The 26,693-nt window shown below is 40.2% G+C and overlaps 7 protein-coding genes across 7 annotated transcripts; 3 read left to right on the top strand and 4 right to left on the bottom strand.

Moving 5' to 3' along the window:
* Positions 1 to 1,315: 1,315 nt before the first annotated feature.
* Positions 1,316 to 2,104, bottom strand: PADG_06612 (uncharacterized protein; the record flags this gene model as incomplete). Its single annotated transcript, XM_010763728.1, has 2 exons — positions 1,316 to 1,363; positions 1,460 to 2,104. 2 exons carry the CDS (start codon positions 2,102 to 2,104, stop codon positions 1,316 to 1,318), a joined length of 693 nt encoding a protein of 230 aa, XP_010762030.1.
* A 479-nt stretch (positions 2,105 to 2,583) lies between these two features.
* PADG_06611 (uncharacterized protein) lies at positions 2,584 to 3,531 on the bottom strand (the record flags this gene model as incomplete). Its single annotated transcript, XM_010763863.1, has 3 exons — positions 2,584 to 3,189; positions 3,294 to 3,352; positions 3,468 to 3,531. 3 exons carry the CDS (start codon positions 3,529 to 3,531, stop codon positions 2,584 to 2,586), a joined length of 729 nt encoding a protein of 242 aa, XP_010762165.1.
* Positions 3,532 to 4,394: 863 nt separating this feature from the next.
* On the bottom strand, positions 4,395 to 5,519 carry PADG_06610 (uncharacterized protein; the record flags this gene model as incomplete). The annotated part of the gene is made up of 2 exons (XM_010763862.1): positions 4,395 to 5,024; positions 5,094 to 5,519. 2 exons carry the CDS (start codon positions 5,517 to 5,519, stop codon positions 4,395 to 4,397), a joined length of 1,056 nt encoding a protein of 351 aa, XP_010762164.1.
* A 1,645-nt stretch (positions 5,520 to 7,164) lies between these two features.
* On the bottom strand, positions 7,165 to 8,805 carry PADG_06609 (uncharacterized protein; the record flags this gene model as incomplete). Its single annotated transcript, XM_010763727.1, has 2 exons — positions 7,165 to 8,643; positions 8,704 to 8,805. The coding sequence occupies 2 exons, from the start codon at positions 8,803 to 8,805 to the stop codon at positions 7,165 to 7,167; spliced, it is 1,581 nt and encodes a 526-aa protein (XP_010762029.1).
* Positions 8,806 to 16,740: 7,935 nt separating this feature from the next.
* PADG_06607 (uncharacterized protein) lies at positions 16,741 to 18,699 on the top strand (the record flags this gene model as incomplete). The annotated part of the gene is made up of 2 exons (XM_010763861.1): positions 16,741 to 17,755; positions 17,828 to 18,699. The coding sequence occupies 2 exons, from the start codon at positions 16,741 to 16,743 to the stop codon at positions 18,697 to 18,699; spliced, it is 1,887 nt and encodes a 628-aa protein (XP_010762163.1).
* A 782-nt stretch (positions 18,700 to 19,481) lies between these two features.
* On the top strand, positions 19,482 to 23,334 carry PADG_06606 (tRNase Z; the record flags this gene model as incomplete). Its single annotated transcript, XM_010763726.1, has 3 exons — positions 19,482 to 19,511; positions 19,662 to 22,901; positions 23,014 to 23,334. 3 exons carry the CDS (start codon positions 19,482 to 19,484, stop codon positions 23,332 to 23,334), a joined length of 3,591 nt encoding a protein of 1,196 aa, XP_010762028.1.
* Positions 23,335 to 24,324: 990 nt separating this feature from the next.
* On the top strand, positions 24,325 to 24,875 carry PADG_06605 (uncharacterized protein; the record flags this gene model as incomplete). Its single annotated transcript, XM_010763725.1, has 2 exons — positions 24,325 to 24,573; positions 24,636 to 24,875. The coding sequence occupies 2 exons, from the start codon at positions 24,325 to 24,327 to the stop codon at positions 24,873 to 24,875; spliced, it is 489 nt and encodes a 162-aa protein (XP_010762027.1).
* Between the last annotated feature and the right edge of the window lie 1,818 nt (positions 24,876 to 26,693).

The raw sequence follows: 26,693 nt of genomic DNA, 5'->3' as shown, positions 1-26,693 counted from the left end.
AATAAAAGCACTTTCTCACAGAGATGGTGAAAGTAAAAGGAAGAGAAAAGAACGGAAACGGAGGGGGAAAGTATAGATTTAAGACGCATAAAGAGATTATCCAAGCTCCCATATTGAGGGTTTTCACAAACCAGGGGTACGACAAATGGTAGTTTGGTGTCACGGATTCCAAAGATGGTATGCCACCGGGACCCTTAGGATTTCTAAAGGGGAAATGACACATATCCGAACGGGATGCCCAAGTGGAATTATATTCCTTTTAGGATTAGAGGCAATAGCATCAGACACATTTGACACCACAGGCCTCGAACTCTTACCCCTATCTGGGGAGGAATGAGTATGTCCTGAGTATAAAGTACTTGAGGGAGGCATACTCCAGGAACTGACCAGCACGGAGTAGCAGACAATTCATCTTCAAATACACTTCGTTCCTAAAATTCAGGTGAAATTTCTAGGAAAGGATTCATTTTCAACATCTCACCGAACATTGATGTCGCCACTATGTAACTACCACTGCCAAATGTGGAATATTAAGAACAGCAAGCCCTAAAAGTCAGCTATCCTGCGATTAGGGGTTAATCTGCATTTTCTAAAGCGCTAGCAAGCTCCATTACAATTGCGGACGGCCACTGTTCCATGCATGAATGAGGCTGCGATGTGAAGCGTAGAAGAGTTTGAGCACCGTCACATCGCCGTTTGAGGCATGGCAAGCCCCTGTAGCTATGAGCATTGGCAGAGGGCTGTTATTGTCATATCCCGTGTCATCCCTTTAACAGATTTGACGGATCAGGAAGACTATATAGATTTTGGTGCGGACATCCTTGTGTAAATGTTCATCTCCTTTGGAGCATCTATAGAATTGGTTCTCGACTGCAAGATGACAAGTTGGTTCCATTGATTCTGGGGCGTGTTGTGGCTGATGCGATTGTTGTGGCTGATAGATAACCAGCATTTGCTGCCTGAGGCTGCGGTTTGGTGTGATAACAACTTCATGATATAGAACGAATAGTTACGCCTTTTCTACGAGTTTCAGCATAGAGAAAAATGCAGGGAAAGAGCAAGATTCGAATGCAATTCTCGATGGCCAGACCGCATATGACGGGCTTTGAAAAAAAATGCCTTGGACCCAAAAATTGTACGTAACTACATATTCCTAAAAGACCCGGTTGCTGAATTGTAGTACTAATCCCAAATTTCAACCATGCGAGTAACCCCCCAAAACTGGTCAGTCGCCTTGCAAACCCAAACTTAAATAAGATCCCTCTATAATTATTTGAAAACGTAAATCCATAAAACGCCGGGCCGTATCACAGAATTAAAAATCAAGCACCATCTGCGGCGCTAATTTCTCCAAGTCCTCAATCTAGAACCCATCAGCATTGTAGAAACACATTTAACTCACCAAAAAATAAATAAATAAATAAGAAAACGAAAAAGAAAAAGAAAACCATAAACTCACCTCCAGATAACTATCAACCTTAGCCCGTGCTCTACCTCGTGCTTCAGGGCTATCTGACCTACTCTCCTCAACCTGCGTCCTCTCATACGCCGCCCGTGCCAGTGCCTCCCTCACAAAGATGTCCACATACTTGGCCACCACCCGGCCGGCATCCTTAGCGATTTTGGTCTTTTCGTCTTGGAAGTGGCGGTGCAGGAGTGTCGTGAGCAGTTTGCTGGGGATCATGGGTTCGGAAGAGTCAAGCTCTTCGCGTGGGTTAACAGGAGCAGATTCGGTGATTTCTGCAAGGATATAATCTGGTACGCCGGAAGGGGAGCGGGAGCGGGAGCGGGAGCGGGAGTTGGATTGGGATCTTCCACTATCTGATTGAGAGCCGGGTGGGGATGAAGTGGTTTGGTCTGGAGGGTTCGGAGACGGTGTTCGCGATACACGGATATCATCTCTATCATTTTTGCGACCCGAAGATTTTCGACGGGACGTGGATAAGGAGGAGGATTGTTTTGTTGTTGAGCGGGTTGTGGACTTGGGCTTAGATTTTGACATTTTGGAGATTGTGGAAGGTTTAGTTATGCCGCCGGAGGATCGTGGGCGGGGTGGTTTGAACGGAGGAGGTTTCCGCTTTGCTAGAATCGTAGAACGGTCCATTGGCGGTGTGAATATGTGGGTTGTTTAAATTTTATTGTCCAGTGACTGAATTTTGATCTGATCCAGATCGCTTTGTATGTTGGAAATTTAGACGCTGGTGTTGCAAATGACGCGCTTGTCGCGTTTGAATGCCACGAGAACACGTGAGATCAGTTCCTTGCCTGCCTACTTCACACCGAATCTACGGACACAATCACATAACTACGGAACCCATGTTGAAATTGCTGGTGCATCCTGCTGGATGTATGTGGTATATCTTCCCACAAAACTGAAGAGATAGAAGATTAAACTCAAGCTTCTGCCGACGAAATGACTTCCACGGTTGCCCGAATACCCCTGAACACCCTTGAACCCCCACTGAATTCACTATTAATTAAGCCACACGCTGAATTCCCTGATATAAGACAAAGTATTCACTGTAGCTTTTGTCATATCCGCTTTTATCCCGTGTTAACCCAAACCTTAATTAACTTAACCCTCTATTGTCCTGGTGGGCTGACAATCGTCATTCTCAACCCCGCCTTCTCCAGCATCCTTTTTGTCCGCTCCCACGGCACACCGAAAAGCCCCGCATTAAATCTACATCCCCATAGCTGCCCAGGTTGCCCCTCTCCTGTCATCTCCGCAACCGTAGTGGAAGAAGCAGCAAGCTGTCTTTTCAGATCAGCAACAGCAAGCGCTGTATTGGCCAAAATGACATCTGGTGGACTCCTGTTCTGCGGGCCATAGTGCCACGACGTAAAGAGGCATATGATCCAATGCTTTTTCCCAGTTGGAGGTGGTCTTGGACCTCTGGAACTATTTAGTCTCCCGCGTCGCCGTCCTCGCTCACCTCCGCGCCCACGACTAACGCTGCTGGGGCCAAGTTGGAAATGCGATTGCAGGTGAGACTGCGGCTGCGGGCGCGGCTGGTAGTCTGCCGGCTGTGGTGGGATTACCAGGGCTGTGCCTTCAGGTAATTTAACAGTGCGAGGTTGTTGGCGATCGGCGTTTGGTCCTGTGCCGGGAATGGGCCGTGTTTGTACTTGTGGATTGGCCAAGTATTGTTGACAGTGGGCGCGGAAGATGCGGTAAGCTGCTGGGTACTGCGCAGTGTGTATTAGACATGGTCACCTAAAAGTAGGCGGAGTCTTCATGGATATACATATGGATATGGATATAGCTTTACATTTATCAACTAAATACATACCTTCTCCCTAAAACCCTGGGCAACCCCTCTGCCCCATGACCCCTGACAATTGCATGCGTCTATTCGTGTTTGCGTAAAGTTAGGAGTCAACATAACAATACACCATAAGGCAAAACTTGGCAAAGGAAAATAAGAAACCAAAAAGCATATGAAAAGTGTTGAAAAGACACATACGAATCAAAGAAACACCCTCCGGTGCGTCGAAGAGATCACCTTGGATTTCGGTGATGGGTGTCATCGTACTTGTTGAATTCAGTCAAATTGAAATGCTTCCTTTGGTTTTACACTGCAGTTTTAAAAGTGGGCGGAGAGGAGAACTAGAAAATGTATGATATCGAAGCAATAGAAAGGGTTATTCTGTCATACGGCTCATTAGCTGAGATGTTGGGTTAACATACAAGCGTCCTGGGAGAGTTCACAACATGCAGCTTAAGTCGTGGCAGTTAAATTAAACGACAGCGTAGTGAATGACTCAAGGCCAACACCTGCAGTTGCCTGATCAACACATTAACATAGACAATACGAGATGTTGCGCTGCATTATAGAGGGACAGCTGATGGACTAGTAAATAAACGGGATTACGCGCATAGAATAGATTTAAGATGGTTTAGTAAAGAGAAATATCACCAATTTCAAATACAACTGTTGGTAAATCTAATTGAGCTACTCATTAATCTTGGAGTGCATTCAATCTGAGAAAATAATCACCCATCATCCATTTATGTAGTCATGTAAATATGCATTGGGCATTATTAATTCCTATCAACTGAAGGAAACAAAGAATAATTCATTTGGCACATTCAAGTGCACAGAGTTCAGATACTTGAATTGCATTATAGGGGTAAAATAGATATATCCCCGCCCAACCCCCCCAACACCTAAACTCCTGAACCCCTGAGACTCAAGTACTTGGATTCACCACCCCAGCCATGCCTGGCCCATAAACAAGCAAAATCAAACACCTCTCCCGAAAACAATCCTTCAAAATAGAACTGTAGCATGTAAACCCGACAGGAGAAAAATAACCGATAATAAATAAACGGAAGAAAAATACTCCGTACAGAACAAGGAGAAACAGTGACATACACAAACTGCCCATACTCATCGGAAAAAAAACTGCTTGACGCTCTGGCATTTCTTAATGACCCTGTCCCTCCCTCTGAGACCCATTTTGGCGGGTGAGAAAGAGTCAACAACGGTAGTATTATCCTCACCGGTAGGTGGAGGGGACTGCACAACCTGGACCGACGAGGGAGTAGGAGCAGTATGTTGCGCGCCCCCAACGCTCGCCGTCCCATGCGACGAGGTGTTCGACTTGACCTTGCGATTGCGGCTTCTGGTACGCGACATGCTTTTGAACATACTGCCATTGTTGCCATGTTCGTCATTGGACGAGCGCTCCAGCTGCTCGATCTCGTCGCGGATGGTGGAGCCGTTTGTAGCAAAGTTCTCTTCAGCCATGGGTTCGAATTTGATGACGCCACGGCTGCTGGGGATGCCGAGGGTGTCGTTGATGGCGGTTTGGATTAGGACGGTGTGGCGTAGATTCATGATAGGGGCGACTGAGTAGGGGAGCGCGGAGACGGTGGCCAGGTAGGCTGGCTCATAGTTGCTGCCGAGCATGAGGCAGCAGTTGTGCTCGACGTAGAGAAGAATGGAGGTTTCTGGGCGCTGGAAGATTTGCGCGAGGTTGAAGGAGAGTTCTGAGAGGCTTTGAAAGTCATCTTGCAGCTGTTGTGGGATTGATTGGTTAGCTGACCCCGGTTGCCCCTTTTTTTCTTTCAAAGAAGGGTCTCTCACAATGGTATTCGTCTTGACCTCGATAACGACGATAGAGTCCTGGTTGATGCGATGTCTCGGGGTATGATACGGCTCTCTATCAGTAAACACGTCATTGAAGTATTGACTCCTCTTCTTCGCGACCTCCTGGTGGCTGGAAGACTTGCTTAAGGCATGAATGGGGACTCCATCTGTGGGAGCACCGCGAGTCAGCTCCTTGGTGACGGCGTTGATATCATTGACCTTGACGCCAGTGCTCGTTGCAGTTGTTGAAGTTGACTTGCCAGGGCCATCATGCAGGCGGCGGCTGGCTTTTTTAGCAGAGTCGCTCTCTGGTTTAACTAGCTGGCTTTGCACAGAGGAGATTGGGGATATCAGGCTTGAGGGCCTTTCAAGGGAGATTGGGTCTGAGGTATAGCCAGAGCGGGATTGCGACGGGGAGTCCATCATTGATGAATGAAGAAATGAAAGAATGATGAGTATTGTTTGCAGTTGACAGAATGATAAAGAAGACAAACGACAGACAGAAGAAAACAAGATGAAGTTCTAGTTGTTTTTGTTCTTCTTTTACTTCAGATGAGATATGTCGAGAAGAACGAAGTGTTGTTATTATTTGAGTCCGAACATGTCAACACAGTAAGTTGTCAGAGAGATTGAACAACTGAATGAACATCACAACATCAGAACAAAAAAGCAATGACAACACTTATTAATTGCTTTTCAGTTGCATTTTTGTAACTGAAATTTTGCTGCATTTCACTGTCTTTTCAACTGTGACACTTGAGAACATCAAAGACATTTGAAGTCAACAGAACAATTCAGTCAGCCATATCAGCAGGAAGGTGCTGGCAGAGAACAATGTATCTTTTATCCGGCATGTATACCTGTAAGACAGATGTAAAGGGGGAGAAGCTATGAGCGAAAGAAAAAAATTTTTTTTTTGTAAGATATCAGATCAGATAAGATATAGCAAGAGAAGAGAATGACCCAGGACAAAGAGATGGGAATTAACCGGGCTGACGGCGAGAAAGAGAACACATTGCATATGGATGCCCAACAGAGCAGAGAAGGGCACATAAGGTGGAATAATAGCAGCAGATCTTCCAGGACTCCATTCGCGCAGAGACATTTTATAGATAACTTCTTGTGTATTTATTCTATTATGCCACTGAAAAGGGGCAGTTGGAGAAAATAAAAAGAGAAGACAAAGAAAGAATGATGATGTTATAGCACCCAGTGATGTAACTATTAGCTAGGTAACTAACAAATGAACTAAATAGTTCAAGGAGGGAGTATTTAACCATGAAGAAGTATATAACACAACTAACTACACATATTTTTAAAATGAACTTGGAAGAGTCACAATCCATGTTTACACGTCAACAAATGTAGGAACTCATAACTGCTGGCATTATCTAACTATCTATTTATTATTTATTTATTTTCTTGCTCGTCTAATAGGAATTATATAGGTATATATTTGCATACAAATACTCTGCGACGCGCGGGAGCATATAGATGCATCATGATCTGTCAATATGCCAAGTGTGTAGTCACTTACGTCGTGCGAAGAATGTAATAATAAAGCCAATCTCCGTAATGAAACTCCTCATAAAATTTCCAAAGAATGGGTAATCATCTCCGCAATTGGTGTATACAGCATCTACAAAGGGCTGTGTTGGTTTAAGGTTCAACTTCCCTCCGAAAAATAAAGTGTATAGGTGCACAAGTCGAATCTGGAATCGGCAAGATTGGAAAAGAATACCTCTTCGCGGATAATAGGGGCCATGAAACGTGTAACGGAAACGGTAGAACGGCGGGGCCCTTCTAAAACTGGTGATGTTTGTAAGAACTCATAGAAGGGATGATCCGACTGGTAGTGAAACACAACACACCACGGCTAAGTTCAGTAATATTCAAGTGACAGTACCGTACCTCAATGGTCCGCAGTGGTAGTCTGATATACGGAAATGAAAACCCACCTCAGCCGCTGACCAGTTTATCCACAGGCGTCGCATCGGTCGAGTTCTCCTTATCCGAACCACCCAACACCCCCTCCAGTGTAGGAGCTCCAGCTTCCAAATCATCTCCCTCAATTCCCAACCAGGTCACTACGGTTTTTGTTGACATCGTCATTTTTATTCGCGTGGACAATGTCCCGTTTTTTCGGCTGCATGGCTCCGATCTGCAGCGCCTCTTCAGGCAGCGGACGCACGTATGGCTGACACACCCACCACGGCCGTTTGTACCGCGCCACAGTAGCCTTGGAGCCAGATAGTTCTTTTATCTCTGCGTCCCCTTTTGCATCTTTATCCTTGTCTTCCTCGAAGCGCTCAGGAAAGGCTTCATACTCTAAGATCCCCGCCTTAACCGCGTCTTCTACTAGGGAGACGATGTTTTCGAAGTCGCCCATCCGGCCCCCTCTGCATCTTGCTAGTGCGTCACGGATGTTTGTGTGTTTGGAGATAAGAGGGCGGAGGAGTTGGAAGAGGTGACCCTGCATGGAGACGAGGTTGGGAGAGGTGGGTTTGGCATCTTTGGATCTTTTGCGCCTTTTCTTGGGGGGGCCGTCTTCGTGGTCTACATCTGCATCGGGTTCGGGCCCATTATTAGTTGTTGGGTCGGGGGGTTGAGTGGTATTTGTCGTTGAATTGGAAGATATACAGAGTGGCTTTCGCTCAGGGGGCGGAACTTCAAGGACGTATCTGTAGATAATATCCATATAACGACGTAGAACGAAATCAACACGGTAACCACCCTTCCCATCTCGACCTCTCCAGAATCCAGAGCCATTGCACTCACTACCAACTGGTGGTGGGGTGGTGAAAATCGTGGGATCACATAGATTCCCCTCCGCGCTCATCACACCATCCGCACCCGTAGCCTCCAGGCACCGAATAATATCCCCATGGTCCAGGATATTCCCATTCGCAAAAATAACGGTGTCAGCTGGCAAATTGTCTCTCAAATATCGAATATACGACCAATCCGCCAAGCCTGTATTATGCCCCTTCTGATCCCTCCGCCGCCCATGCACGGAAATAAAACTCGCTCCCGCACTAAGTATCATCCGTGCATACTCCAGCGTCTTCTCTTTCGTCTCCTGAATGCGAAATTTCGCGGTGACTGGTATCGATAGATGCGTGTGCAGTATGTTTATGAGCTTGTAGATTAATTCTGGCTCCTCCTGGAGAAATGAACCATAGTGGCCCTTGCGCGCAATACCTTGAGGACATCCGAGATTCAGATCGACGGCGTCACAGAAGGGCTCCACCGTGCGCGCGGCATGGAGGAGCTCGTCCGGGTCGTTGGCACAGAATTGGACAATGAGTGGTCGGTCGATAGTTGGGTTTCCGTCCAGATAAGGGATGACTGGGCTGTCTGGTAGCTGAGGTTCCTTGCCGTCAGCAGTTGATATTTTTGAGTTGGGTTTGGGACGGGTTGCTTCGAAATGCTGAAGGCGGTAATTGGCGCTTTCATTGAATAGGCGCGAATGGAACATGGGAGAGTAGGCGAGGAGGGGATTGGGGGATTGAGGGTCAATGAAGGATCTGGTCAGCATGCGCCATGCCTATTACAACAAAAGGATTAGCCAGGAGCTCCCAAAAACATGGACATAGCACAAACGCACAAATTCAGACCTGTCGACCATGGGAGCCAGGATCATTTTAGGGCTTCCTAGGCTCTCGTAGAACTCCCTACCGAGCAGTTTCTTGCGCGGCCGAGGAGTCATGTCGGCCTTGAAGCGGACAAGTGACCTGGCCCAAGAGGCGCCACTGAAGAAGCGGAACACTGCTATTTTGACAAAATATCGATTGATATTATGGGTTAGTTGCTTAGATAGAAAATTGCTAAGGGCTGCTATTCAAATGGAATCTTCATCATTGTTTGGTAACTTCATCCGTTGCCAGAAAATTATAACGGAGACGCAGGAACTTTAGTCCGACTGGTGGTACTAACTAAAGCTTAACCAACTAGTTTAACTAAGGCCAAGTACAACGCCAGATCTCATCTAGCGGTAAGCACGGGGGAAGATTGAAAAAAACCTTGACTAGAGGAATACATTACAGAAGAATCACACAATTACTGTGAGATTGTCTTGTACTTGACTAGTGAAGAAGTCAATGTCCATGTATTTATCAATGCATGATGATGAAGATGTTTAATCAGCTGAAAATAATGAAGAACGCTTTTCACAGAGTGAAAGTTCAAAGCATTATCTTCATCAGTGATGTTTGTGATAATATTTCACTTCCTGCATAACATCAATCGCATTTTATTGGAGAAGGGTATTTTGAAAGATATCCACTTTTTCTGACAAATCTAGATTATAACACTTAGAACTGTAAAGCACTATGAGATGTTCTGATTTTTGCATATAAAGAAAATCAGCAACTTTTCTTACTCAATGTTTTCTAAGTTCATAAATCATATATGTAGTGTAAATGATGATCTGAAAGCTCAATATTTCTGAATTACAAGTTTATAAAATATAATTTATTTTTTTTAAATTCCAATACAGTTTAAATATTATTAAATATTTAATTTATGAATTAATATCTTAATTTAATTATTATTATTATTATTATAAGTATATACTCAAAAACTATAATATTTAATTAAACTAAAATTTGTATATTTAATTTATAAGTATAAATTAACATATATAATTTTTGAATTTTATTTTAAAATAAAGTAATATTAAATAGACAAATAGTAAAAATAATAAAACTAATAAAAATTTTAAAATAATTAAAAAATATCAAAAATAAAAAAATAATAGTTTAAATATAATAATAATAAATTAATAAAAATATAAAAATAAAATAATATTTAAATTTAATATCTATTATATATTTTAAATAAAATTTTATTTGAGATTAAAATTTATTTTTTAGATATAATTTTTATTTTTTTTTAACTTAGTATTAAAAAGAAAAAATATATTTAATTAACTAATAAGTATTTTTTTTAAGTTTTTTTATATACTTTTATTTAAAGAACAAGTTTAATAAAATATAATTTAAACTTTTAACTAAATTATAAAAATCATAAAAAAATTCTCAAGTGAGTGAAATATTCAAATAAGTAGATTATTAATTCACAAATATCTTCTTATTAACTATTTATTTATGTTTAATATGTAATTATGCTATCAATTCATAATAAAACATTTTGAATTCTTTTAAAAGAGAGAAAAGGCTTAAACTTATAATAAATACTTTAAAAAAGTAAGAAATCTTCTTAATCTGTGAAGTTGCACATGTATTTGATATGTTATTATCTACTCTAAGTTATCAACTCAATGGTTGAACTGCTCACATGAATCTATATGCAAATTTAATTAAATTAACCCAGGCTGAAGAGAATAGACTAGTTGAATAAGTGCTGAATCAAACTAAACAAAAATTTTCTCCACAGCTAGTATTTTTTGAGAATACAATTAATTATCTTCTTACTATACAAATTTTCATCATCTCTATCACTTCCCTCCTCTGTGTTAGCGTGAACTAGATGTCAAATCTAGTGATATACTGTTCTGATCTTTAGGTCTATTACTTCTGATACTATAATTATGATCAGATTAAAATATAAAGACTATTCAGACTTGATTTAAGATCTTGAGAAATATAATTACTGAGTATAAGATTTTGTTAGAGAAGATATATAATATTAATAAGACTAACTTTGTAATGAGATTCTGTGCTACTACTTCTGTGCTACTACTAAAATTATTACTAGTAGTGAGTGCTACAGCTAGGCAAAGCTTCTACAGTTTAGAAATTGAGAATAAGTAACTGTAATTAAGTTAGTCAATTCATCAGAATGAGCTTTATCTCTATACATCATTCTCAAAGATCAAAACCTACAAGAAGACTAGTTTGAAAGTATATGACAATTTAGTTTTATAGCAAATACAGTTTGAAATCAATACTATTTTCAAGATTAATTTCTTAAAAGCTTATTGTCCAGTCTATATGAAAGCTTTTAAAGCTTAAAATATTCAAAATAACTTCAAGACTATTAAAATAGTGTTATTTCAGTTTGACTATATTATTTAGTAGCTGAATATTCAACTTTATACTTCAACATCATCATCTAGCATATCTAGTACATCATTCTGAGTTCCTCAAACATCTAGTAATCCCTAGTAGTTGCAGCAGCAAGTAGAAAAGATTAAAGAGCTTATAAAAAAAGAGTTTAGTGAAAGATTTTGATGAAATTATCAAGACTTATGAAAATAATATAATTAGTATGATTATTATAATGAAATAATATCAGAATATATTCAATACAAATAAAATAGAAGAGGAAAAGTAGAATAAATCTAGATATCAAATTCAACATATAGAAAATCTAACTAGAAATGAAGTTTAGAATTTTATTATTTCATTTGTTATATCTGTTGAATAAACAGTTATTTAATCTTATAAGTCTTAGTCATCTGAGACTGTATCATATTAATAAGCTTTATAATACTATATAATTATAATATTTTTAATCATATAAGAATAAGATATTCTCAATCTAGTATAATTTAATTTAGTTAAATATTATAATATTAAGATATTTTGATTTAAAAATTAGTTAATTGAAATATATTAATTTAATGATTTATTTATTTAAAAATTATATTATTTATCTAAGTTTATAAAATCTTTAAATTTTAATATATAAATTTTAAAATAATCATATTTAAGTTTTAATTATATTATAGAAGAAAAAATATTTTATATTATATTAAAATTTTTACTTTGATTTTATTTTATATATAAATTAATTTTTTTTCTTTTTTTTTTAAAAAACTTTATTTAATATAATAAATTTTTAATTATTTTTTTAATATAAAATTAAAAAAAATATTTTAATTTAGAATTAAATTTTAAATCTTAATGTCAATATTTACTATTAAATCTATCTCATAATTTTCTAATATATTTATATCTATATATATAAGTAGATAATTAATTAGAATTTAAATATTTTATATTTTAATTTATTACTTTAAATCAATTCAATATTTATTTGATTATATTAAACTTTATTTTATTAAAATTATTTCAATGCTATTTTACTATTTAAAAATATTTAAATATTTTTAAATAATAATATTATTAACTAATATAAAAGTCTATTAGATTGTAAATAACTTAGTATTAAAATTTCATTTTTTACTTATATATTTTGAGAGTATAATTTATATTTAAAGTTTATTTGAAAATATATCAGAGCTAGAAAAGCTATAATAGTGCATGATAACTAAGCTATAAAAACTAACATTATTTGAAAAGAGTAATAGTATCTGTCTAGCAATAACATAGTAATTAATAATAAAAAGAAATATATAAAAATATCACTTCTCAGATCTTTTTTTTATAAATTATCTTAATATTTATTGAATTAGTTTAATTTATATTGAAGTTATAATACTAAATATTATTGATTATTTTTTAAATTATTTAAATATATCAATAATAAAAATTTTTTTATTAAATTTTTTATAGCTTTTGAATCTTCAGATCAACTAAAGATTTAATGAAATTATTATTTAAATCTTAACTAAATTTATTAAGACTGATTAAAAAATTAATTAAATTTTAACTTAATGAAATATCTTTTAAATATATATATAATTTTAACTTATATCTATTCTCAGCTATACTAAGATAGTTCTAATCTTAAGTCTATATCTATAGATATTAAATGCAAAGACTTTAAATCATGTACTTTTTACTTTTAATAAATATTTTTTCTATGATATTTAGCTAATTTAAATATGAGTGATATGAGAAAATTCTTAATAAGAGTAAAAGAAAATTATAAATAATAGAGTTTTTATATAAAATAAAGTATGAATTTTCTTAATAATGAGTAGATAAAATTTTTTAATGATTAATACTATTCTTTAATACTTTATCTTTATTTAATTTTTATATTATTTAAATTAAGTATTATATATTGAAAATAAAAAACTTTGATGATTTTCTTTTTTTTGAATATAAAAATATTTTTCTCAATTATACTTTTAATTTTTATTTAAATTTCATGAAATTAAACATTAAATAAATTTAATAAAAGTTTTTAAAATAGTATTATCTTAATAGCAAGTAGTTGATTAAATATAAATTTTAAATTTAATATAAATATTTAAATTATATTAAATAGTTAATATATTTATTATAATAATTTTAATATATTAACTTTTATTATAAGTTTAGCTTTAATAAAATAAGTTATAATAAAATTTATATATATTTAATAATTTTTAATATTTAACTAAATATTATAGAAATGAAAAATAATAATAATAATTAATAAAGTTTATAAATCTTTTTTGAAAATTATTATATATTAATTTTTATTTATTTTTAATGTAAGATTATAATTTAAATCAATCAATTACAATTATTAAAAGTAATTAAATTAATAATAAATTTAATTATAGAAACTAATTAGTTATTTAATAGTTAAATGTATAAATCTTCTGCAATAAAAAGTTATAATCAGTTAACTTAATTTGTTGTTACGGTGCTGTCATTGATAATATGAAATAAGATTGATCTGTTTCAACCTCAATCATATTCAGTTGCTTAGATTGATCCACTTCAATTCTTAACCATCTATATATATTCAGCTGCTCATCTCATTTCTATATTCTAATGCTTAGTTTAGTATTCTCATCACAGCTACCTAGTAGATAGATGAATTGAGCTTTTATCTTGTATATCATCATGCCTCTAGACTAAGTCATGATAAATTAAACTTTTCATTAATTAATTGATATTTAATAAAATAACTAACTAGATAACTAAGAATAAAAATTATATAATAACTATTTATAATTTAATTAGTTAATATAATTTTTTTATAAATTAATTAATTTTATTATTATATATTATATTTTAACTTTTATATTTAGTATAGTTGTTAAATATAAGTTATTTTATTTTATTATAATGATATATAGAGTATATGTTAAATTAAATATAAAATATTAATTATAACATATTTTATAACTATTCAGACTAAATTTCTTAAAATATTAATTATTATAAATAAGTTTTAAGCTAATTATAAACTTTATCTCATTTAATTTAGAAAAGTTTTCTCTTATAAACTTAGTTTTATATATATTTTTTAGAACTAATTTATAAATATATAAACTTTAAAGATATAAAAATCTCTTTTGTGATATTATTTAAAGTAACTAATAAAATATGAAAATTAAGTAATTTCTTCAATAATGTATGCAGATCTTATTTACACTCATTTATTAAACAATTAAGCATTTAATAAAAGCTATGTTAACTAGTACTATGAATTGAAAATACTTAATTACACATTGTCAATTTCCAAAAAAAGTAAAAGAGAAGTAAAAATGAAATTCATTCTTATTATTAAGAAAACAGTCTTAACAGACACTGAAGACATTTTACAAGCTCAGAGTATATCAAGCTTTTCTCTAAAAGTGATAAATTGAGTAAGCTGCAGTTAAAAAGCAGTAACCTTCATAGAGATGTAGTGAGTGTAAAGAAGAGAATCATACAATTCGAATTACTCATTGAAAGAAAGAGAGTAATCACACTAATTAGTATATATTGCTTATTTAGTGTTGTTATTTAATAAATTTGTTCAGGTCTTCAAATTCAGTGTTCCCAGCAGGAGGCGTGTCCAGGGATGAATTACATTAGTTAACTAACTAGTTAGTTGCCTCTCTCCATACAGAGTACACAATCTGATTTTCCTACGGGAAGAGTTTAAAAAAACCCTCCGTAGTCCCTCTTGAATAAGAAAGAGATTTCTCATCCAGGAACTTTGGTAAAACAGAATATTCATTGTCAAAGGGGCCGTATATAAGTTGACAAAGATCTGTATTTTGATTTTACCAGACAATCCGGGGAGGAGGTTCTCAAGATACATATATGTACACGAAGGAGATGGCGTAATCGCCCCAGCCGTTATGCATGGAAGATTCGTGTTTCAACAGGGGATTGAGGAGGAGACAGTCTATTTATCCAATGAAAACCACCGTGCAGGCTGCATTTTAGTTATTGAATCGAGACATAACAAGCCCAAGTATGCAGAGCGTGGCTTGCTTGTCGTCAAAGTAGCTAGTGATAGTGGCTGAGCACCTGGCCTCTTTCGATGGACTTTTTATTTTATTTTAATTTTATTTATTTTATTTTTTTAATTTTAATTTTCTTTTTATCTCTGCCGCTGAATACTGTAGGGGTTCGCAATTGGTTAGCTAGTTACAGCAACTGAGAGGGAAAACGAAATTTAATATCATTATTACTGATAATAGCCTTCCTGGAGACAGATGCGCTCCGGAATTACTTTTGATCCTAATAAGTCCATACTTCGGTACGTCAATCCTTCCGATAAGTGCTAAATATAGCACAATATCAGATATCAAATGGGGCGGATCCAGATACGAAGCAGTGGTGATTTCGGATGCGCACGGAAGTAAATTTGACGGAAGGCAGAATTCTTTCTTCTTCGGAGGGGATTTTCTCGCGGGGTAAGTTGTTATTCTACCCTTCCAATGTTGATTGGTATGAGGTATAGTTAAGGTTGAATGGAAATGGTATTGGATTTTGTAACTGGGCTCTTCGAGAACCACAATCTTCCATTTGGCGCATATTTGTATGTGAGATCTGAGGTAAGCTTGATAAAGTGATCATTGACGGCTCCAGATGGAAACGGGGGGATTCCTGAATGTGAAAAGAGTTCTATGCTATCCATTTCCTTCGTATATTAATTGAGTCAGGATGGTGGAACAAGTCACTTTTCACTTTGGCGTATAGCAACCTAGCCCGGCACCAGCAACTAGAAGCCGGAAGTTTGAAGATGTTACGAACGGAGTGATACTCACCATTCCCAAAGAGACGAATATTTGACAACTTTGGGATCTTGGAATGAAACTAGGTTCTGTCTGGTTTGAAATATTCTATTTTAATTGACCACTCAGAAATCACCACACTCACTAGAGCTTCTAGAAGTAGCTCTACTCCATTCCGTTCTCTGCTCCAATTGGCTCAAAGCCCGAACGGCCAACAGAGTTAACTCTCTGATGGGGGCACATTCGACAATTTGATGAAAAATCATGTTAACATTGGGGAAATTGGACTATCTCACTGCTTAAGAGAAATACAGTGTGTTAATTGGTATGCATATATCTTTATCATGGACTTCGGGGTGTTAATTAATTAAGCCCCGCCAAGTCCCAACGCCAAGTCCAATGCAAGGGAGGACGCGTGGCCCCATAGCTGACTAAAAAACCCCCCCCCCTTCCGTCCAACTCCGAGAGAGAGCCTGTCTCATTCCATCAGCAGCAGTTCAACAGTTTGATCATCAATCATCAAACACATCAACAACATCAACAACCAGCTTCAATATCGCCCTTTTTTGCCATCCTTCCCTCCGGGCCAACCTTTCTCCCTCCCCCTTCCCGCCTCTCCAGGCAACTTCTTTATCCCCAACTATACGCTCTCCTGAAAATATTGCTTGCTTCACTCAGCTTTTCTCCCATCCGACTCCTGAGCGATAAGATACTCGAGACTCGGTATTCCCGCTCAAAAACCGTCTCCAACATTCTACCCCTTCTGTCTGGTATTGCATGCTGAACCTGAGCTAAGACTTTCTTACGAATACCCCTCCCCTCGCTATGGCCACAACGGGGGAACTGCCACTTCCCTCATCGCACTCTCCCTTGTCTCATATCAACAGCTGTATAGATCCAAATGACATCGACTCCTTTATCAACTATGACCAGCCAATCTATCCATCGCCATCACTTTCACCCGCATCTTCAAGGGCGAAGACCACAGTGAACCCTATTCCAGCATCAACTCCTGTGACAAGTTCGTCACTCAGTGTTCCCAGCTTCTCATCCAACTCCCAGTCCTCTCAGGTCTTGTTCTCGGGACCCAGCCATGAATATGACTCCTACAAACAGCAGACTGGTTTACCACCCGGAGGACTGGCCAATACTATTGCAATTAACCGAAATGTTGGCATGGATTTAGGCTTTGGAAGCCACAATTTCGCGCTGCCTACAGATTCCTTCATGAGCCCCAACCAAGATATGCTTAACTACTGCTCGACACCACTACCAACTGTATCATTCAGGAATATGGGAGATGTCGACTTGGATCCCGATACTCCAAATGACTTATTTCCGTCACCGCAGTTTACCAACAAAACCCAATTTATTGATCCCAATGCCCTTGGTGGCCATGAATTGTCAGGAATTGGGCAGCCGAACCAAGTGGGGCGCATGTATCCTGGAATGCATCAACAGCAAGCTGCTTTGGCAAAGGCTGCACAGCAGCAGAGGCAGCGGGAGATTATCCGTCAGCAACAGCAGCAGCAGCAGCAGCAACCAACCCGTCCGGCCGCAAAGCCCCAAAACAAAAATCGCTCCCCTGATCCCCTTGTTGAAGAACGCATTTCTCGACTGCTGCACCAGATGAGACAGAGTAGCGTTGCTTCAGTCGCAAAAGAAGAGGAACCCAAACCACAAAGTGTGCCGCATATCTCCAAACAGAAGAAGGATGAAGATGAAATGGATGAGGACGAGCGACTTTTGGCTAGTGAGGAGGGCAAGAAACTTAGCAGTAAGGAGCGTCGTCAACTGCGGAACAAGGTTTCTGCTCGTGCCTTCAGGTCCAGGCGCAAAGGTAATATCCTCTTTAACATATTTTACCCCAGCCCTATAAATGACTATATGTAACTGACAAATCTGAAAATAGAATATATTGGACAATTAGAAGGAGAGGTAGCTTCCAAGACCAACGAGGCTAACGATCTTCGACTTCAGAACCGCGCTTTGCTGGAGGAAAATGCCCGACTCATGGATCTCACACGCATGCTTCTTTCATCGCCGCATTTTGCCTCTTTCCTAAACGATATGCCCATAGATGGCCCACCCCCTCCCCAAGCGAACCAACAGTCGACTATGCAACAGCCACGTCAGCAAACACAGCCGCCAAAGGACCCAAACCCATCTCAGGCGCCCGCAGACATCCAAATGCAGAATCACCAAGTTGGCATTGCTATGATTCCAGAGCACACGGTTGATTTTTCATCGATGGACATGAATACACCCGGCTGGAACACAGGCATCGACTTGAGCTTCAACAACCCCCCCGTCTTTGCGGTGTTGAATGTCCCAGAAGGACCGGATCTTGACAGCGCAATTCTCTCCGGCAAATCATCCAACTCCGTTGGTCCCATCTCCTCTGATGAGATAAAAGATATGATGCCCTTATTCGAAAGACCCCCAGTCGCTGAGCTGCCCGAGGAAAAGGAATTCATTGAACCTTCGATTAAGGTGGAAGTCGACGAATCTGACCCGTCTCTAGCACTGTTCTTCGACCAACCAAGTGGTTCCACATTGACGATTCCAACATTCGAAGATACGTTTGTTGGTATTACGCCGGAAAAATTGTTTGCTCGGATCGATCTTGTGGTTGACGATGGTGACTTCATTTCAGATACGCGAGATGATTCTACAGGCGTCAGTGCTGCTACTATGCTACGGTTTGAGCAATTGTGCTCAAGCATAGAAGGTGCCTATCAACGTGTCTCCCTGATTACTGCTCACTTCGACGATTCTACATAGTGTTTGAAGGTATATGTGTTCCCTTTTGGCACCATGATCGACGATGGAACTGCCAACACTTGACTCTTCCCTTCTTATCTTCAGTCCACCTTGCGACCCTGGTTGGTTTCCTTATGGCTATATTTTTTATTATTTGCTGTTACCCCTTTAGCGAGTTTTCATATCTAAGAGGCACTCAAATCTCAACTTTGCCGTCCAGTCCTCAATTATTGCCCTCTATTTTCCAATACAGAATGAATGTGCGAAGTGGCAGCCGCTAGACTAGTTAGGCTTTTGGCTTATAAAACCGGACCACATTACCCGTTCCTTGTTTGTTTACTTGTGTTTTTGCCCCATTTTGAGGGCCTGGAAGGAGTTTCAGTTCAATTTCAACGGTTGGAATTTTCTGTCTCTTTCCCTCTCTCCGCGCAATATATGCAGTCCTCTTCTGCCAGCCTTTCTATCTGAAATCCGCCATCCTGCCCATATCGTGTCTCTGGCTTCTTTCCATGTTCATTTCTTACCTTGCTGGCACACTTCCGTCGTTTATATTTTCCTATGTTATTTTGTGTTACTAACTTTCCTCCCCTTAACACCTTAACAACATATATATATTTAAATTAAAGTGAATATTTTAATCTTAATAAACTTGTTCTGTTTTAGAATCGTTTTCTATGATTGATTTTGTTATTGAAGATATCACACGAGCATAGCTGATTGCTCCGGTGCCTGGAGTGATTAGTCATTGATTAGTCACAACCTAACCACCCCAGATTAAAAAAAAAGTTAAGAATTAGACAACGATGGCGATGTTGGATAAATACTCCGTTACAGTTGGACTCTTTCTTCTACTTTCACTTGTTTATAGACAGACCACTTTTTGAATTTCGTTTTCTGCTCCTTCTTATGTTTTCCTACTAGTAAATGACTGTAATTCTCTTCTCCTTTCAGCTGGTCGACACCTGTCGACCTGAAAGACAAAGGCTGGCAAATTGGCGTCCCTCCGCGCTGCCCGAACGCTTCTGACGAATGCAATTCGCAGATCGTCCCTGAATCCAGTGTCTCCACATCACACCCTCCACCCTTTGAAGTCGCCGTCGCCTTTCTTCATTCTCTTAAGACCCAGCCAATGCAATACCTTATCCGGGTTTCGCACAACACCCAACCAGCTTCCTTTCAGGACGAGTCACTTTAAAAGAGACGTAGACCTCGATCAACCTTTGTTCCTTGCCCCGGCGCTTGATGCAAAGATATCTGGCGGCATCCATAGAAAGAGATATTTGTTTCTCAATCTCGAGAACGTGTCCCGCTATCCCTACGACTCGTACGAACTGTCGCCCGTTGGATGTCACCCGATGAAGTTCTACTTCGAGTTCATCACGACCCCGACCGCGGACACGCCTGGCACCACCATCCTCCTCCACTTCGATGACAAGAGGTATTTGTTTGGGCATGTCCCCGAGGGTTTGCAGCGGGCGTGTTCGCATCGGGGTGTGAAACTTACACATGTTACGGATATTTTCATGTCTGGGAAGACCTCGTGGACCAATAATGGAGGGTTGCTAGGCGTCATCCTGACTGTTGCGGAATCGACAAGTACCTCTGCATGGTCGCAGGCGGAAGTCCACAAGACAAGAGTGGATAGGCTGGAGAAATTGGCCGAGGAAGCTGAGGATCCCGTTCAGGCCCAGTGGTATAGAGAGCGGCTTGAGCTGAATCTGAAGAAGAACAAAAGACTCGCACAGGATTTTGAGAAGGGCAAATTGGCTATACATGGAGGGCCTAATTTGACACATGCTGTGGCTACGGCGAGGAAATTCATTTTTAGAACTGGTATGCCAGTGTTTATTCATGAGTTTAATGAATTTATGGGACTTGCGGAAAATGGAGAGGTCGAGACGAAGAAAGCTGTAGCAGACCCGACGTGGTCTGACTCACATCTCAAAATATGGGCATTGTCGATATCACCGTCATCGCTTCCCGAGTCTCCTTCTAGCTCTGCGGGAAGTACGAAAAGTGGCCGCAAGCGAAATTTGAATGAGTTCCAGGGGGGTGCGGCTGGTGCAGAAGACACTTCAGAGAGTGAGGATGGTATCCTTTCACGCGCTCAGGACCAAATAACCCGCCAGGCTGTTGTGTCAGATATGTTCAACTCGGACTGGCGTCTGGACTCTCTTGTCGAAATGCCGCTAAGTGAAGTTCGCATGCCTGCTAGAATCTTTGTGCGCAACTCAGAAAATCATAAGATTGAATCTTACACTGGACCTAAGCCTGGTGGGACAGAGGAGCTCCCTGACTTAAACGTCCTGGTTCGCAGACCGTGGCCTGGTGCCATGATCCAATCCCTACCCCCAACAACTCCATCAGATATCTCGATTTCATACATTATTCAGCATCATGATGTCCGAGGGAAGTTTAATGCGGAGAAAGCGATAGCATTGGGGGTGCCACGGGGTCCTAAGTTTAGCAAATTGACTATGGGACACAGTGTGGAGTCTACGGATGGCAAGACAATCACTCCCGAGATGGTTCTTGGTGAACCTCAACCAGGTGGAGGAATTGCTCTTATGGATCTACCCACGGCCGACTATGTTGAAAATCTTCTCAACAGGCCTGAGTGGACGACACCTGAGATTATGAGAGGGTTTACAACGTTTATATGGGTCCTTGGACCCGGCGTTGGTGGGCATCCGCTAATTCAAAAGTTCGTGTCTAAAATGTCACAGTACAAGCATATCGTCTCTTCTCCGGATTTCTGTCCGAACTACCTCGCTTTCCCCTATAGTTCCATGGAGACTAGCCAATTCTCAGTCCTCGATAGTGCTCGCTACAGCGTTCCACACCATGATAATGTTGTCCTTCCGCAGAAGACGTTTCTTACATCCTCAGCGGTGCCAACTCCTGCAGCTGATGCTCTGAAATCGGCATTCGAGCCTGCAGTACCTGGCTTACAGCTCGAATTGCAACCTAAATTTGTCATCAAGAGGGATAATGTTCAGAAACCCCTTAACGCGGATGTCATCAAGAATGACATCCCTCCCCGGGTCATCGAGACAGCACACCAGGCAGAACATGAAATTGAGGGTCATGAATTCCAACAAATTTTAGCAGATGTTCGACGGAACCTACCAGGTCAAGATGCGGAGATTATTACTTTAGGAACAGGTTCTTCAGTGCCGTCGAAGTATCGAAGTGTTTCTGGGACGTTGCTTACGGTTCCTAGTGTTGGAAACTATTTGTTTGATTGTGGTGAAAACACGCTTGGCCAGCTGCAGCGCGTCTTCTCGCCCCAGGAGTTAAGAAAGGTTTTGCAAGATTTGAAAGTGATATGGATTAGCCACTTACACGCCGACCACCATTTGGGAACCGTGTCAGTTATTCGCGCCTGGTACAAGGTCGTCTATGGTACTTTGTCATCAGCATCCTCACCCTCACCAGAGCAGGATCTCACAAAAATCTTAAGCGAGAAGAGACTGTTCGTCGTCTCCCACGCGAAAATGATCGAATGGCTCGCCGAGTATGCTGGTGTCGAGAACTTTGGCTTTGACAAAATTACTCCCCTTGAAGTAGATTCCTCTGCCGCAGATAGCTTTAGATTTAGCCACCTCGACCAAAACAGCCGACCTATACTCAACGAACGCGGGAATCCCATGAAAACTCTCCTCTCATTTAATCCGGACCAGTCTCCGTTAGCCGCTCAACTCCAAGCTGCCACAGGGCTCAGTACCCTCCTCACTACCCCAGTCATGCATTGCAACGGTTCCAAAGCAACCTCATTCGTTTTCCCATCCGGCCTCAAAGTCTCCTACTCAGGTGACTGCCGCCCATCCCGGAACTTTGCCAAAATTGGCAAGGACTCCACCGTGCTGATCCATGAGGCAACTTTCGAAGATGACATGTATCAAGACGCCCGCGCTAAACGGCACAGCACCAGCGGCGAGGCGCTACAGATTGCCAAACTTATGCGTGCCAAAAATATTGTTCTCACCCATTTCAGTCAACGGTATACTCACAAACCAACCATTCCCCGCCTGCAGATCTGGGCCTCCAGTTCCGGCTCCCGCTCCGCCTCTCGCTCCCCCCGATCTTGCTCCAATTCTCCAAACCGCCCCACGTCTCCTGGAGCAGCCATGAAGAGGAACTCGTCGCGAGGCTATAACACGCCCGACGTCCCCATTTCTAGAAACGAACATGATAATGACGATTATGAATCCGAGACATCAGTGCGAGCTCCGCGCGGCACCAAATGTAATGCGACTCGGCGACGTACCCGTTCCCGTTGTCGTTGCTTTCGACCTGATGCGGCTCCGCATCGGTGATGTGTTTTGTGCACAGAGATATGTACCTGTTCTCAACCGGTATTATAAATATAAGGAGGCGGCTGAGCTGAGCAATGAGGGTGTGAACCAGAAGCGTTCGTCATCAGGCACAGGTGCAGGCGGAAAGGAAAAACGAAATGACCAAGGGAAGAGGGATATGAAGAGCAAAAAGGATTGGAGAGGTGGGAAGGGAGGAAAGAGAGATGATCAGCGTGGGCGTCTGCGTGATTCTGGCCCTGGTCCAAATCCTGGTTCCGGGTCCGGTTATGCTTCTAGTTTTGGTTATTTTGGAGGGCATGCAGGTGGCCAGAAAGCCGCGGGGGGCATGGGAGGCTAGGTTTTTCTAAATCGTGTTTGATGATAAATGGTCAGCAGATGGATGTGAAACTTTTAGATTATTCTTTTTGAGCGTGTTTCCTAGCCTTTTTTACCCGCTTTTCAATTACCTTCATTACCTTTTCTCTTATTATATTGAGTTGCTTTTGAATTCGTAACATATGTGTGTTACTGCACTACCAATGTCCTCTTGTCTAGCCAGCAACAGTATTCATAGAAAATCGATTTGTTTGCATAAAATGTCAATTTATTAATATCTCTTCTTTGGATGCCCTCTGGAATATTCAAAATAGAGATATGCTTTCAAGTATGATGATGAAGATTGCAAAGATACTTTATAACTACATACAATTGTGGTCCGAGTGCGGGTTTTCCAAGTGCATATTCCCCGTCAACTACCCCCGTCATCTACCATAAGCTGTTTTGTTACTTCCAGATATCCAGCAATGCCAAAGTTGTATTCCTCAGCTCTCATGAACGGCAACTCAACTGCGCTGTCATTGACGATGGAAAGGGTTGATTCAATCCATCATTGCCTTTCATCAAATGGCTCCTATATAGGATGTAATAGGCGGATAACACTGGATGAGATATGCCAAAAAAGGCATAAAAATTAAAAGACAAGACTTTCTTAGCTGTCATCCACCGCTTTTTGCCTACCGTAATTAGGGCCATTGACCCAGATAAGCGGGACAACACCCTCAGGTGTCCTTTGTGTTCCTCGTTGTCTCCACATCTGTTATCTCCATTTACATCCAGCCTAGAACCCCTTCCATTCAAGCTATTCTCAAAGCACTTCTCTTCCGAACTCCTGCACTAGCAAATGCCCAACTAAACTGGCTATCGCACATGGTGAAAAAGTTCCATTCAAGCAACAGCATCTTGACTTATGAGAACTGTATCCTTCGAAATGACGGTAAGATAACTACACGACTCGTTGGAGGATGGTATCCTGATTCAAATGGAACAGACAGAAAGTGCCAAACCCGCCATGGCCCTGCCGCTCCGAAGAAAGGGAATAAAAAAGTCCACCGAGCCAACTCGTAAACCCCACAAACGACGTCATGCACATGAAGCCAGGATTGGTGGACGACATCTGAAGGAGATCAAGTGTGCACAGCGAACAGATGAAGCCACGAAAGATATGAGGGATGAGCTTGAATATCGGTTCTATGAATTGGAGCATAACCGGCAGATTAAATTCTTGGAATGTCTTCGTTTTTCCCTTTGCACGGCTTGTGTGAGTAGTATCATCCAGGGGAGCGTGAATAGCAGTAACTGACATAAGTTTTTGAAACCAAGGACTACTATGAATGGGTCAAGATGGGAGTGGTATGGGTCCATTTCGAAAACTTGCCTGGAAAGGCCGTTAAGGCCCTTTTCCACTTTCTGAGAAAAAAGAAGCTGATGGATTCTGAGCCTGGAGCCGCGGATGAAGAGACAAGGAGGCAAATCAGGAAACGCAACGCAGAGACCAGGAGATATATGGTGCAATTGAAGGAGAAAGTGAAGAGTGGACAGGTTGACAGTGGAAGTTTGTAGGGGGGAAGTGGAAAGGATTGAGGCAATCAGGGCATACACATCAGGGCCAGGTAAACGCAAAGGGGGGCCGAAGGGAAAATTAGGGTGACAAAGGCCAGCCCTGGAGGAATTTGTTAGAGCTGAGATGGAGCAAAAAGCAGTGGGTAGCACTAAAAAATCTGAACGACACAGTGTACGGAGTAATTCTGTTCTGTTCAATTTTCCAGTGAATCACCTTCCTGCCGAACCCCTAGCAATTTCTGACCTCCAATGGAGACCTGTTATGTGATCTTCTAGTTGCTGGGAAGATGAAAATACAACGGCTCATCTGTTCCTCATCCCCGAAATGAAAAAGCTGGCAAAACAAGACCTTGGCCCTTATGATTGTTATACATACATTTGACAGGCCGCCAATTGCAAACACTTCAGGTAAATGTGCCGGCTATCCCATAGTTAGTTAAGAGACAAGACTTATTCAGCCAAGAATTCGTGTACGTTGTGGGGACATTGGTCCTAAGAAGGCCTTGAATGTTTTTCAAGAGCAGAACAGCAACCAAGACAATGTTGACCAGCCATCAGAGCCAACCATTGGTGACGGAAATGGCGCTGGAAGAGCCTGGGAGGCAGAGTGGCCAGTGTGTGTCCCTGGATCCACAACAAACATAAGTCTAAGGGGCTTCCTGCAACATGGATTTCTGTGAACCAGACTCCAGACATGTATGAGTATGTGAAGGTGTTCCTTCGAATAAACAAAAAACAAAAACTGGATCAGATAAATCATGACATGGTTTATCCAAAATATAGAAATATTTATGAATGGATTGGTCTAGCACCGGAACGTGCTCCATTCTCACCGTACTCCTAATGATGAGTTTAGGGGTCTGTTTTCTGAAGAGTCTAACATGTATAGTTTCCAGCACAATATGAACTGGTGGTAACTGGTGTTGAACAGAAAAGACCAATGAAAAATAAAAAGTGAACAGAGAGGGGAGAGCGGCTCTGAGATAATTAGGGAAGCTCAACAGGCAGAGGATGAACACTCAGCAAGACCAAATCCAGGCACTCAGAATGGGGCCCTTCGAATAACTATCGGGTGGAGGAGTGGGACAGTGTAGTTAAAAGCCAAGGAAAGCGGAGAGGCAGTTCAAATGAATCCTGATTTACATCAGAATAACAACTGATAGAGTAAATGTTCTGAGAAATTGACACCATCCACCATCAAATATTGCAGATGATGTTGAGGTAGATGTTGAAGTGCTGAAGTGCGTGCTGAAGTGAACTTGCATCAACAACCCCTTTTTCAGCTCCAGCTTTTCCCGTTTTGGGACAAACTCAAACCTTGACCCTAGGAATGCAATGATTCATAAATAAATACACCCACCATCAATGAACATAATATCAATCTTCTGATGCGTGTCTGACTGAAACCGGCATTAATCACAATGGCTTTCAAACCAGTGGAAATTTTTCATTAAACATAGTACACTACAGGTTTGTTGAAGAACAGATTAGGAGTAGATCAAATGAATATTAATTATTGTATCCCTGATTATTTTCTCTCTTCATTTTGTCATGTTAAACTGGATTAAACGCTTTTTGCTTTTCCAATATTCCAAAATCTAAATAGGTGTTGGCGGAAAACGGGTAAAACAGGGGCAGAAAGAGTAAGGTTAAATAATTAATAACTGATAAAATCATTTCCAGAATGTACATCCATACACATACAACGCGCAACTTCCCCATATGTATACTACCGCAACAAAATCCAATCGAAAATTATAGAGTTAAGACCTACTTACTGCTCACAAGCGTCTCCGATCCAGGCAGACAGGGTCTCTC

The sequence above is a fragment of the Paracoccidioides brasiliensis genome, assembly GCF_000150735.1.
Source record: "Paracoccidioides brasiliensis Pb18 unplaced genomic scaffold supercont2.9, whole genome shotgun sequence".
Taxonomy (NCBI): domain Eukaryota; kingdom Fungi; phylum Ascomycota; class Eurotiomycetes; order Onygenales; family Ajellomycetaceae; genus Paracoccidioides; species Paracoccidioides brasiliensis.
The sequence above is the reverse complement of the archived record's forward strand: the minus strand, read 5'-3'. Positions and strand labels throughout refer to the sequence as shown.